Source organism: Juglans regia, chromosome 7 (assembly GCF_001411555.2).
Source record: "Juglans regia cultivar Chandler chromosome 7, Walnut 2.0, whole genome shotgun sequence".
In the NCBI taxonomy this organism is placed as follows: domain Eukaryota; kingdom Viridiplantae; phylum Streptophyta; class Magnoliopsida; order Fagales; family Juglandaceae; genus Juglans; species Juglans regia.
In genome coordinates this window covers 34,241,157-34,254,840 of record NC_049907.1, presented here as the reverse complement: position 1 = coordinate 34,254,840, position 13,684 = coordinate 34,241,157, and the positions used below count along the sequence as shown (strand labels likewise).

General features: G+C 31.9%; 1 protein-coding gene and 1 non-coding gene across 2 annotated transcripts; both read right to left on the bottom strand.

Annotated features, from left to right (window-relative positions):
* Positions 1-664: 664 nt before the first annotated feature.
* LOC108994961 (translocase of chloroplast 159, chloroplastic-like) lies at positions 665-4,333 on the bottom strand. The gene has a single exon (XM_035692723.1). The coding sequence runs from the start codon at positions 4,226-4,228 to the stop codon at positions 881-883; it is 3,348 nt and encodes a 1,115-aa protein (XP_035548616.1). The 5' UTR covers positions 4,229-4,333; the 3' UTR covers positions 665-880.
* Positions 4,334-5,946: 1,613 nt separating this feature from the next.
* LOC118349160 lies at positions 5,947-6,142 on the bottom strand. The gene has a single exon (XR_004802150.1). It is a non-coding gene; the product is annotated as a U2 spliceosomal RNA (small nuclear RNA).
* Between the last annotated feature and the right edge of the window lie 7,542 nt (positions 6,143-13,684).

The window sequence follows — 13,684 nt, the reverse complement described above, 5'->3', positions numbered from 1 at the left end:
TTAATAATTAATTATAATATCAAAAGAAAATGATTAATATACAACTCTTTTAAAACTCCATATTAAATATCAAAACTCTTCATATTTTGTATTAATTTAAATGAATCAAAGGCTCGTTTGGACACCCATAATATTTAAGAATATAGATGAATAGTAATAAAATTATTTATGAATAACAATAAAATAATTTGAATTAAGATATTTTATAAAATTTTTAAAAATAAAAGAGAAAAAATTAATAAAATTATTATAAAGTTAAAAAATTATTTGAATATAATTTTAATTTAAAATTTGAAAAAAAATAGTATTATTTTTTGTATTTTATTTAAAAGTTTGAGAAAATCGTAATGATTAAATAAAAAAATTAAAGATTTGAAATTGTATTATTTTTGTGCTTTATTTAGAAATTTAAAAAAATTATAATGATTAAATGAAAAAAGTTGAAAATTTAAAATTGAAAAATATTTTGTATTTGAGAGATGTTTGAGGATGAAATATTTGAAAATACCTTAGAATATCTTGTTACACGAACAATGCCTAATTGAACATTTTCATGGCTTCATTCGCCGAAAGTGATGGAAGGATATCTTTATCCATTCAAAGAAATTCTTTTTGAAGACGAGTAAATGGCGATTAAAATTTTGCATGAATGCATCATCATAACTAAGGCTATGTTTGAATCTAAGATGAGATCGATGTAACTAAACAAAGAAACAATCCAAAGACCTAAGTGGGTTTCATGTCTCTAATGTTACACTTCATAATACCTGCCAAAATAAGCTAATAGAACTGCATACAAACGTTAGCATGAAGGGTACTAGTTTGGTTTATTATGAGCGCTCACCCTATCCGAAAAATCAACAACAGAGGAAAAGAACACCTAGACATCCTCTGAATTTTTCAAATCAAACCTAGGACAGATGCGCCTAAAGATGAAGCCTGCAATCGTCGGAAGGATGCTAAAGAGTACAATTTGGAGTTGCTCGGAGCTGCTTGTCCTGACAGTGATCTGCCACCTTCGTTTTTCATTCAAACCAACATGAATAGCCATTTTAGAACACCGTCCGATTGAGAATTCAGACCGTAGATTGGCCACGAGAGACATGTCACCCGCCGCTTGCACCAGAGAAAGACCAAATGTGGAGTGGTCATGCCCTACAGCGTAATTTTTGCCACCATCTTTGCGTTTCTTCTTCATCTCCCTCGACCTTTTCAACTGCTTCTTTTGAAAGAGTTTTACCCGATAATCATACTCCTCCAAGTAAGCTTTTCTTTGTTTCTTGCTGAGCTCAGCAACCTGAGATTTCCTCAGAGGCATGAATGGTGGAAGCTGGTCATACTCATTTTCTTCCTTGGAATCCAATAAATTCGCCAACTTGATATCAGAGTACATTTCGTCCCCTCCTAGATTACCAGAGAGTTTTGGATGAGCATATGGCTGCAGAAAGGAAGCCAACAAGTCTGTTGGAGATGGGATTGATATTGGATTTGCTTCAGATAAGATCTTTATCGAGTAGAACATTAATAATAAATGGGGTCTCCGAATAAGTCCATTGGGAAGCACACGTTGTCCAAAACTGTTCTCTTGACACGATGGATGATTCTCAACTAGGCATACGGGATGTATGCGACCTGGATTCATTGGACCCAGATCACCAACTGCCTGATTGATGGACTGCTGAATAGCATTGGATTGTTCAGAAACAAATTTATCATAGTCTAGGGGCAACCCAGATTGTCCATCTGAGGGAGCAGAAGCAGCGTGAGTCAGAGTGACAACAGCATTTAGCCATATTGATGAACCAAGAGAAAGAGTAATTGACTTCAACAAAGGAAAATCAATAAGATCTCCAATCTGGCTGGTGTCCAAACGATCAACATAGAGGACAATGTCTGGAGGGAATTTCCTCGAAAATTTCTTGATCGATGCTAATATTTTTAAATTGATAGATTGTTCCCTTGAAGAAGAACTAAGACCTGGTGTGTCAAGCAATCTTATCCTGACACCATCTATCGTTCCGACTATCTCTTTCACAGTTGTTGTGGCAGGCTCAAATGCACCAATTATAGCCTTTTCCTCATCAAAGATGGAATTAATGGTTGCACTCTTCCCCACACCACATTTGCCCATAACCACAATATTTAACGAGAAGTCTAAATCATCTTTACCCTCTGCTTCAAGTTGCATAGCCAGCCTCTTTGCTACTGATTCGAGGCTAGATATTTGACTGGAGTGACTCCTTGTATCCAGGGCCAACCTGTATAGCACTCTTGAAACTCGGGAATCTTCAAGAGAAATGCCAAGCCTCTGTACTAGCCTCAAGAATTTCACTCTTATGAGTTGTATTTTCTCTGTCTTCTTCATTTCTTCTTCACTTAGGTTGTCCTCAAAATCATCTCTGGATCTAAGGTCTGAATAAAAAAAATTTGGGCGATTCAATCTTGACGAAGGTCTCATAGAATGGAATGAGGAACCTAAACCAGTGGGACGCTCCTCTGAGTTAGCAACAGTTGCTGCTTTCAGAAAAGCCTCTAATTCAGCATAATCAAATAATTGCTTGCATTCACCATCCCCATCTCCGTCCACCTCCTTGTCTGAGTCGATGCCAATCTGCCCACCAACTCTCTGTGAATGATCCCGAGAACCCTCTGCATCAAAAAGAAACGAAGAATTTTGCCTCTTCTCACATTCATGCATCAAACTCTTGACTGTTTCAAAGCTTCCCAAAATCAAACCATGAGGATCTTCGACAGACAGTGAACCTTCATTCCCTTCTGCTGCTCCTTGTATTGTGCATGCATCAAAATTTGCTTCATCTTTGTCATGTCGTTTTATATTATTGGCCACACTGGAACTCATTGTCATGGATCCGGCGGAATGAGAATCACTGTACTCATTTCCCTTGGGTGCATCGCTAAGTTCAACTTGGGTACAAGTTATGAAATCACTGGATCCAACTCCCAAATCAATACCTGACCCCATTTTGCTTTCTAGATTCTTATAGGCTCCAATTACTGTCTCCACTTCCCTTAAAACAAAACCATTTGTTACAGAACTCTGCTTCTCGAGCCGAGTGAGACTACCATTTCCATCAAATAAATCCAAATCAATACATTCTTCAGTATCTGAACTAACAACATCAGTTTCATTAACCGTAATAAAAGTTTCTTCCCTCGCTTCATTGGCCTCATCAGCATCTGCCAATGGTTCTCTTTGGGTTGACGATTTCATGGTTACAGCACCGTTCTCACTATATTCCACGGTCTCTCGCTGCCCTTCATTCATTCCCAATTCAATCCCTTCCTTGTCTACTCCTTTTTCTTCACCAGAATGCACAACATCCTCAGTCAACTTCTGACTTTCCTCCATTACATATTCCCCATTTGCTATCAAAGACTCAACATTAGACATCTCGACAACATCAGGACCCATGTCTTCAATCACCTCGGCCAATACAGAATCCTCGCCAGACTCCTTCAATGCCCTCTCTTCTCTGGCACCCAAAATCCCAAATTGGGCTTCAACAGATTCATCTGACACCTCAGCTTCCACAACCTTGATGCTTATTGCAGGCTCATATTGTTTAACAATTAAAGAATCCCTCCACTCCACTAACTCATCCTCGTCAACACCTAATGCCTTGACTGTAGGAGCACCACCAATCTTCCCCAACACATCAATACCCGGAACCCTCACTGTACCTGAAAACTCACTATCTTCACCATCTATACTCACCATTTCCTCCTCCTCGTCATCGTCCAGAGACAACTGGGCTTTGGGCATGACCCGGTTCAAGTTCAGATTATCCACCAAAATCGGTTCAACAACAGGGCCATATTCACCCACAAGAACACCGCTCTCCTCCTCATCTTCAATAGAATTCCCCAAGCTTTTCCTATCCGGGTCTGCCACAAAAGGTCTGGAAAGTTCGAAACTTTCACTGTCTATGGCTTCCTCATCTGGGTCCGCCACCCATGGCCTCTCCGACGCCATCTCGAACTCCTCCCCAATCAGAAAGGCTTCATACGACTCACACCCATTGTAATCATCATCACCACTACTACTGGTACTGGAAGTTTTGTCACCAATAGATTCAGAATCAGAATCAATTGTAGGAGGAGCTCGGATAGGGAGAGAACCTGTCGACGCGGACGATGAACTGGAAAGCGCGCACTTACGTGGGTCCGCTTTTGTTGTGAAAAGAGGGACATAAGCCTTTGAGTCCATGGCTTTTGAGTTCGAGTTCGCTGCCCCTCGAAACCAGGGAAAAACAAAGAAGCCAGGGCGAAAATGTTCCAAGGCCCTTTTTTTTCGACTTCCTTTGGTTGCCGACAAAGAAACAATGTGAACAGTTACTCATATAGCTCAATGTTTTGTCTTATTAAAGGAATTTCCCTTTTTCGGAGTTATTACAAGTTTGTGTGTCGTTTTAGCCGGCCCTTTAGGGTTAAGAGTGGGTAGGGTTGAACAGTTCGGCTGGGGTTTGCGTTTGGTGAAAGAGGACAAGGAGAGAGCCACGCACGAGCCTCGTGGTTCACGAATAGCCTCATTATTTTCATACACTACATATTTTTTATTTTTTATTTTTTATTTTTTATTTTTTATTTTTAAATCAAGAAAATAAAATAAAAAATTATGTGTGATACGTAGATTATGAATAGATTTTTTCAGCCTATAATACTGGTTCCTACCAATAACCTTCGGTACTCAGCTGATTTTGAAAAAGGTCAAAACAAAAAATACTTCTCTTTTTGGCTGAAAAACAATATTCCTACACAGTTCTTTCAAGCGATTAAAGACTCAAGATTTTGCGATGCTGGATAAGGGGGATATGTAGGTTATGTTTGGGTACCAAAAGTTCTTCAATACTTTTTAAGTATTCTCGTACTTTTAAAAATACTTCACATACCAAACAATTTAAAATACTCTCAATAGGACCCACAAACTCACTTCAATCTCTACTCATAACTATTCACAAACATTCTATAATAAAAAATCATTATAATATTTATCACTATTAAATATAAATAAAAAATTAAATCACTATAATATATAAATAAAAAATAAAATCACTATAATATTTATCACTATTAAATATAAATAAAAAATAAAATAACTATAATATATAAATAAAAAATAAAATCACTATAATAAAATAACTATAATATATAAATAAAAAATAAAATCACTAAAATATATAAATAAAAAATAAAATCACTATAATATTTATCAATATTAAATATAAATAAAAAATAAAATCATTATAATATATAAATAAAAAATAAAATCACTATTATATATAAGTAAAAAATAAAATACTATAATATTTATCACTATTATATATAAATTAAAAATAGAATCACTATTATATATAAATTAAAAATAAAATCATTATAATATTTATCACTATTATATATAAAAGTAAAATAAAATCACTACAATATTTATTAATATTAAAAAATCACTATAATAAAATCATTATAATATTTATTATTAAAAATCAAATCACTATAATATTAAAATCAAATCACTATAATATTTATGAGACCCACACATTTTTCAACTTTCTACTCAAAAGTAACAACTCACAAACTCACTCCAATCTCTACTCATAACTATTCACAAACATTCTCAACACCCAAACGTACCCGTGGTCTCTTATTATTGAATAATATTTTTATCAGCCTTCCCTTTCATGTTATGAAAACTTTCATTTAAGTTGGGTGCATTGCTACAAAGCGAGATTGACATTCGAGCCTAAACAGGTTAGGGAATTAGCAATCGTAAAATCTCATTTTAAATAAATATTGAGATGTTGAGAGAATTTTAGGACCAGGAGTTGGAAGTGTTTAACTAGTAATTTCAGCATCTGTTTGTGAATTTTAGGATCACAAGCCCAAAATCCAGCAATTTCAACGAATCGAGAAACGTTTAACTAGTATTGGGTGGGGTGCGCCAGGCCCGTGCAATAGTGCAGCGCATGGGCGACGCTTGAAGGCCCCAGCAGCAAGCTACTGTGACGGGCCTTCCCCCTAAAAAAATTAATTTAATATCGTGTGGCCCATTGGACCACGTATCAGATATTAAACTGATAAGAACAGATACTACACTTGATCTTAGCCAAAAGGCCGAGAAAGGTATGAGTTGTTCGGCTGCGCTTCTCTTGATTTATAGCTCCATGTTCCCACTCGGCTCTCCTTATTCGCCCGGTGTGGGACTCCAAGTTTTTAAGCTTGTATGGTTAGAATACAAACGCGTGCCAGGTGGCGGGTGACCCGCATCTTTATGAATTTCCCTTTAATTTTTATTCAATTCATAATATACCTTTAAAATTAATAATTGTATCAAAATAGATCATCAAATTTTTAAAACTTACCAATCCTCCCTTCCGTCTACCAATAACATCAAATTTAACAAAAATTCACTACACATACTACTTATATACATAACATTCACTGTAAAGAATATCATCATGTGCATAATATTTATTTAATTTTTATTTAATTTATTAACATTGACCATATAAAATATAAAATAATATATGTTATCAATTAATCATAAATTATTAAATAATTTTTTTAATTAATTTATATATGATTAATAAATATCAAATAATTTTATTGTGTACATAGATTATTCATATTTGCTTGCAACTTAATTATCAAATAATTTTATATATGGTTAATGATTTATTATTTATTATTAATTAATAGTATATATTATATTATATTTTATATGGTCAATGATAATAAATTAGATAAAAATTTTATCTTTACAGTGAATTTCTGTTAGATTTGACGTTGTTGGTAGACGGAAGGGGGTGATTGGTAAGTTTTGAAAGTTTGAGAGTTCACTTTGATGTAATTATTAGTTTCGAAAGTACATTATAAATTGAGTAAAAGTTCGAGAGAGCAAGATGTAATAAATTCAAAACTTTTACTCATTATTATGACATTACATATTACATATAATTTTTTTTTCTCTTATTAAATATGTGATATATGCATGATGAGTAAAATTAGGAATGTAACCGGTCCGGTTCAGTCCAGTTTTGGATAAAATCTAGGACCGAACCGGTATGTATCAGTTTTGTATTTTTCAAAACCGATTACGCACCGGTTACCCTCCTAAACCGGTACTTCCGGTTTTACCGATTTCCAGTCCGGTCCGATCCGATTTTTTTAAAATGTAAATTTCACAATTTTTCATTAAAAATTTGTTTATAAAAAAAATTGATTTAAAAAAAACTGTTTTATACTTTTATTAATATATTAGACTATATAATAGTATTAATATTAGACTATTGGTATAGTTATAAGTTATATATTAGTATTAGTTATAAACTTTTAGTGATTTAGTATTAACATTTTATGTAATAATTTATAAATTATAATAAGAAATTATTTCATATATGAATATATATGTTATATATAAAATTTCACATAAAAATTTATAATTATACATTATATATAAACCTTATATATATTAATATTTAATATATATAAAATATTTTGTATAAAATTTATATATAAAAATGTTATTTTTTATTTTTTTTAATCAAACGGTCCGGTCCGGTCCGGTCTAAAAAATCTCGAAACCGGCCGGTTTTTACGTTTTAAAAACCGGTTCCGGACCGGACTGGTTCAAAACCGGTAAAACCGGTCCAGTCCGGTTTTTCGATTTTTCGGTTTGAATTTACACCCTTAAGTAAAATTACTCAATTAATTTAAGAATAATAAAATTAAAAAATATTTTTTAAAAAAGTTTTGAAAAAATTAAAAATTAAAAAATAAAATAAAAATAAATGTGATATATGAAAATGAAAAATAACGAACAATTTTCGTTTTTCCCTTCTAAAAGCATGGGTCGGCTACGGCGTTAAGTTAGCTTTGCTGCCTTCTAGGCTTCCAGCCATTAACAAGGCATATTCAAAATGGTAATGTCATTATTTTTAGACAAGACCAGAAAAATTCAATTCTGCAAAATAGGAAATAACTTAATTCATTTTTTTAAAGTAGTCGGGATATCATGAAGGTGCCCCCATTCCAATAATTTCTTCACTTTATTTTTTAAAATACATCATTAAAATTTATTTTTTTATTTTACATACTGATTTTTATAATATATTATATATCAATTTATTTATTTTTTCATATCATTTAAATATTATATTTTTTAATATATTTTATTCATTTTGAATAAAATAGAAAGTAGATAAAGAAATGAATTAAATATTTATACAAGTGTGTACAATGTCCCATAGATGTAGAGGTGGTACTGTAGCAAACTGGATATTAGTGATAAAATTAGGGATAACAAATCGTATTTGTGTCGTGTCAAGTCATGAACATTCGACTATATAGGTCAATCCAAATCCAATCTTTAAGCTAAACGTGTCAAACATCCAAACCCTAACCCAACCCATTTAGATAACGAGTCGTGTCGTGTTACCCGTTTTGACCCATTTCATAATTAATTAGAAATGCGTTAACACGACACGATTCATTTAAACTTATTTCTTTTATGTAAATAGGTTGAACTAAAACATATAACTCATTTGACCTGATTAATATAATTTTATATAAAAGTTAAAATTTATATTTAATAATAACCACAATATCTTAAAATATATATATCAATATTTTTCAAATTTTAACATATAATAAAACCAATATTACAAACCATACAATAACAAATATGAATATATGTCTAAAATTACAATCGTAATAATAAAAATAATAAAAACATAAACATACTGAGAAATACCAATATTATAACTTAACAATAATCAAATTTTAATTTTGAAATAAATTCTAAATGGGTCAAAATAGGTTGATTTCGTGTTAAGCAGGTTGACCTGTTTATAAATCATGTCTTAACAGGTCAACTCATTTTGATCTAAACTCGTTAACATCAAACTCAAACCTACTAATTTCGTGTCGTGTTCATATTGGATTTACAGGTCGTATCATATGTTGACACTCATAGATAAAATACATAATTTGTTGGATAAGCTATTTTGAACTATTTCCTTCAAATTTTAGAAAAGCATGAGTTTTACATAACTCATTGTGAATGCTCGCATTGTGTAGAACATGAAGGTTTCTAACCTTTGTTTGAGAAATATGATGCCGTCAAGAAGGCTTCCGACTTTGGAAAAATGATTTATCCAAAGCTTTGCATTACTCCAACACGTTAATAGATTTTGAAGGACACATTTCAGACTACTAACTACTTAGAGCATTCTCATTGGATTAGCTAAAAGTTAAATCCAATGAGAATTTAGCTATTAGATCAGTAAATTGCTCACATTGAATTAGCTTTATTCTAAATATTTGGAATATAGCTACAGTAATATCTAAACTAATTTTCAAATTTAGAACACACTATTCATTTATCAAATCTTTTTTATATTATTTATTTCTCTCTCCTTTTAATATCAATTATTTCTCTCTCCATTTTAAATGACAATTAAAAAAATATAATTAGAATACAATTACTAATTAATATATAATATTATGAATAGTAAAATATGATAAAATAAAATAAATTCATAATTAAAAAAATTAAAAAAATTTCAAAATTATTAATTACTCATTACTATATAATGAATAAATGGATAATCCAATTTGAAAATTTGATGTGAATAGTTAAAATTAAATTTATCTTATATTATTTTATTATCATATAATGAAAAAATGGCTATTCCAATGTAGAAACTTATGTGAATGTAATAGCTAAATACTAAATTCATATTGCATTCATAAAAAATGTACTTTAACTTTAGCTAATCCAATGAGAGTGCTCTTACAGGCAAGATTGCTGAGTCGCTGACTACCCGTTATTCAACCCTACCAAGCAATGTTTATTCTTTCGAATCTTTTTCACTCTTTTTTAAAAAAAAAAAAATCAAATTGATTTCCAAATAATCAAATGAATCATCCATTACATAACTTGTCTTTCAACAAAAGACTAGAAATAAATTATGGATATTCTTCTATGCATATTTGTTCATCATCCATCTTCACAGCAGCCTTTGCTAGAGAGTGTGCCACTGAATTTCCTTCCCTACGGGTGAACTGGACTTTCCAGCTTTCTTTACATGGCAGTGTTCTGATAGCTTCAACGATGTGTTCAAACCAAGCCATATTTTCCTCCTTGCTGTTAACAGCTTGTATAATTGATAATGCATCTCCTTCCAAAACGACATGATTAATTCCCAGGTCAAAACAATATTCTAAAGCTCTCCATAGAGCTAGACATTCTGAAAAATCTAGTTTGTTAACATTACTCTTTTGATCACATACTGCTGCCAACACCTCTCCTTCCCCATTTCTAATAACAATTCCAACTCCCCATTTTTCTACCTTTTTTTTTTATCTATAGATGCATCTCAATTAACTTTCACAAAGTTTTGAGGAGGCTTCTTCCATATTAATTCACTTTCTTCTGCAATGGGTGTAGTTTTCTGTGGCTGTATAAATTCTTGAGCTAATCTAAACTCTGTCAAACATATCTTTTGTTGAATTTATAACATTTGCAGGACTAGAAAACTTGTTTTAAAAAAAAAAATTCGTTTCTTCTAAACCAAATTCTCCTCATTGTTTTGGCCATCCATTCCAAGTCTATTGTGGCAAGTCTCTTCATCAACTTTCCCCATAGTTTCAGAAAATCAGTTTCTTCCATATTCCATTTCTGAACTGGACTAGATACATCAGCTCAGATATCATTAGCTGCAGGGCAATTCCATAGAACATGAACCATATTTTCTTCATCTCTTTGGCATATTGGACAATACGGGTTATCTACAATTCTTTTGCAAAACAGATTTTTTTAGTAGCTAATAACTCATTTCCTGATTTCCACACAAACATCTTAACCTTCCCAGGGATATGCAAATCCAAATGTTCTTCCATTTGCCATCCTTTTCCTTCTCCATTGAGGTTTCCCCATACAGTCTCTTCTTCCTTCCAAGCTCAACATCATAAGAACTTTTGACAAAAAAAAAAATTCCTTTTGGAATGTACCCCCATATCAACTTGTCTTCAGAAGCTACTCTACTTAGGGGAATTCTGCAAATAGGGGTGTAATGGGTCCGGTTTAGTCCGGTTTTGGATAAAATTTGGAACCGAACCGGTATAAATCGGTTTTGCATTCTCAAGAACCAATTCCACACCGATTAGCCCCCTAAATCGGTTCTTCCGAATTTCAGATTTTAATATACTATATACTATATTATATAATATAATATATTATAGTATATAATACTATAGTGATAATATGTTATAGTATATTAAAGTATCATTTATAATTGTATTATAGACTATAGTAATATATTATAATATATAATATAGTGATATATTATAGTATATTATAATATATAATGATATAATATTAGTATAACTATTAATATGCACTATATAATATTAGTATAATTATTAATACAATAAACTATAGTGATATAAGATTTTAAAATTTAATATTATATTAATTAGTAATTTATCATATAATACAAAACTATTTTATTTATAATTATATATTATATTTAAAAATTATATCCAATATAAAAAATTAAAATATATATATGAACCGGTCCGGTCCGGTTTTAGAAAAAGAAAAATCGGAACCGGACCGATTTTGACCGGTTTTAAGAAAAATAAAATCGATACTGGACCGAACCAAACTCAGTATTGGACCAAACCCACCGGTTCGGTCCGGTCTGGTTTACTGGTTCACCGATTTTTTTTTTACACCCTTAGTTGCGAATTCTCTCTGCTTCTTCCTTCACGAAAATAGTTTGTACCAGTTCTGACTTCCACTGTCCACTGTGATAATTGATTAATTCCTTCACTCTTGCATCTGCACTAAAGATTTTTACTAGAGATTGGACAAAAAAGGATGATGGAGAGGGTATCCATCTATTACCCCATATCTTAATGTTATTTCCATTTTCTACCCTCCATCTAAGTCTCTTTTTGAGCAATCCAATTGATTCCTATACACTCCATATCATTGATGGTTGCTGACCTAATTTAGATTACAATAGGGATGAATCTTTGAAGTACTTTTCTTTAAAAATCTTTGCTGCCATTGAGTTTGGGTTCTGAAGAAAGCTCCACCCTTGTTTTGCCAACAAAGCTAAATTAAAGCTGTTTAAATCTCTAAACCCCAGGCCACTTTTGACTTTTGCATCCCCATTCTTTCCCAACTTCTCAATTGCATTCCATTCTCTTGCTCCTGGTTACCCCACGCCACTTTTGACTTTTGCATCTCCATTCTTTCCCAACTTCTTAATTGCATTCCATTCTCTTACTCCTGCTTACCCCACCAAAATTTTGATAACATAATACTAATTTCTTTGCATAAACATCTTGGTAGCTTGAACATGCTCATTATGTAGGTAGGTATAGCTTGTAACACAACATTTATCAAAATTTCTTTACCTGCTTGGGATAAAAAACGATTTTTCCAGTTGTTAATTTTGAACCACACTATTTCTTTACTACCACTGAATGTATAATATTTTGATTTCCCCACCAAAGTTGGGAGACCTAGGTATTTTTCATAGCTGTCACTCATTGTTGCTCCTGCCACTTCTATGATAGTTTGTTTTGCCTCTTCTCTTGTATTGGAACTAAAGAATATGGAGGTTTTATTCTTGTTTAAAAACTGTCCAGAAGCCTTTTCAAATTTATGAAGAATACCCAGTAACTTGTACCACTCATCAATTCTTGATCTTTCAAACAAAACATAGTCATTAGCAAAAAGTAAATGATTTATTCTGGTTTCTCTCCTACATACAATAACCCCTTTTGTATTTCCAACCATTTCTAAGGCATTAAGGAGTACACTTAGCCCTTTTGCACACAAAATGAATAGGTAGGAAGAAAGTGAATCTCCCTGCCTTAAGCCTCTAGAAGGATAAAATCTCGCCCCAGGTTTTCCATTTAATAGAACGGAATAGGAAACTAAAGTGATACAATTCATAATCAACTTGATCCATTTTTCACAGAAGCCGCCCAATTTCTTCATCATAGCTTTAAAAAAAGACCATTCAATACAATCATAAGAGTTTGACATATCAAGTTTTAGAGTCATACTACATGTTGATCCTTTCTGCCTTGTTTTCATGGAATGCAAAACTTCAAAATCCACCATTATATTATGGTTTATAAGTCTTCCAAGAATGAATGCATTTTGTGTAGGAGATATAATCGTTTAAGCCTAATCTATGAAAATAAACTCAAAAATAATTATCATCAAAATAATTATTTAGATTTTCGTAACAAAAAAAAACATAGTAACTTTTAGAAAAATCTTCTAACTAAACATATTTTTAATCGATCTGCTGATTTTTTGAAGTCCAATAAATTTATTTTTCATGAAACTTTCTCAAGTCAGGACATATTTTTAGTGAAACTGACCTCTTTCACAATATTTTAAAAAAATCCATCTCTGAAAGTTTTATCTGAAAATCGATATTTAAACAATCTTAAATACATCCAGTCTGCTTAAAAAGTAGGTGCTGAAAAAGTTTTATTAGAGATCGTTGGTTTGTTGGTTTTGATTTATATAATAGGCCTGTTTAGATTGGTTGTTTGTTTTTTTTTGGTATAGTTTATTGTATAGGTTTTTTTATTATATTAGTTTTGATGCATGGGATGTTTTTTTTTTTTTTTGAAT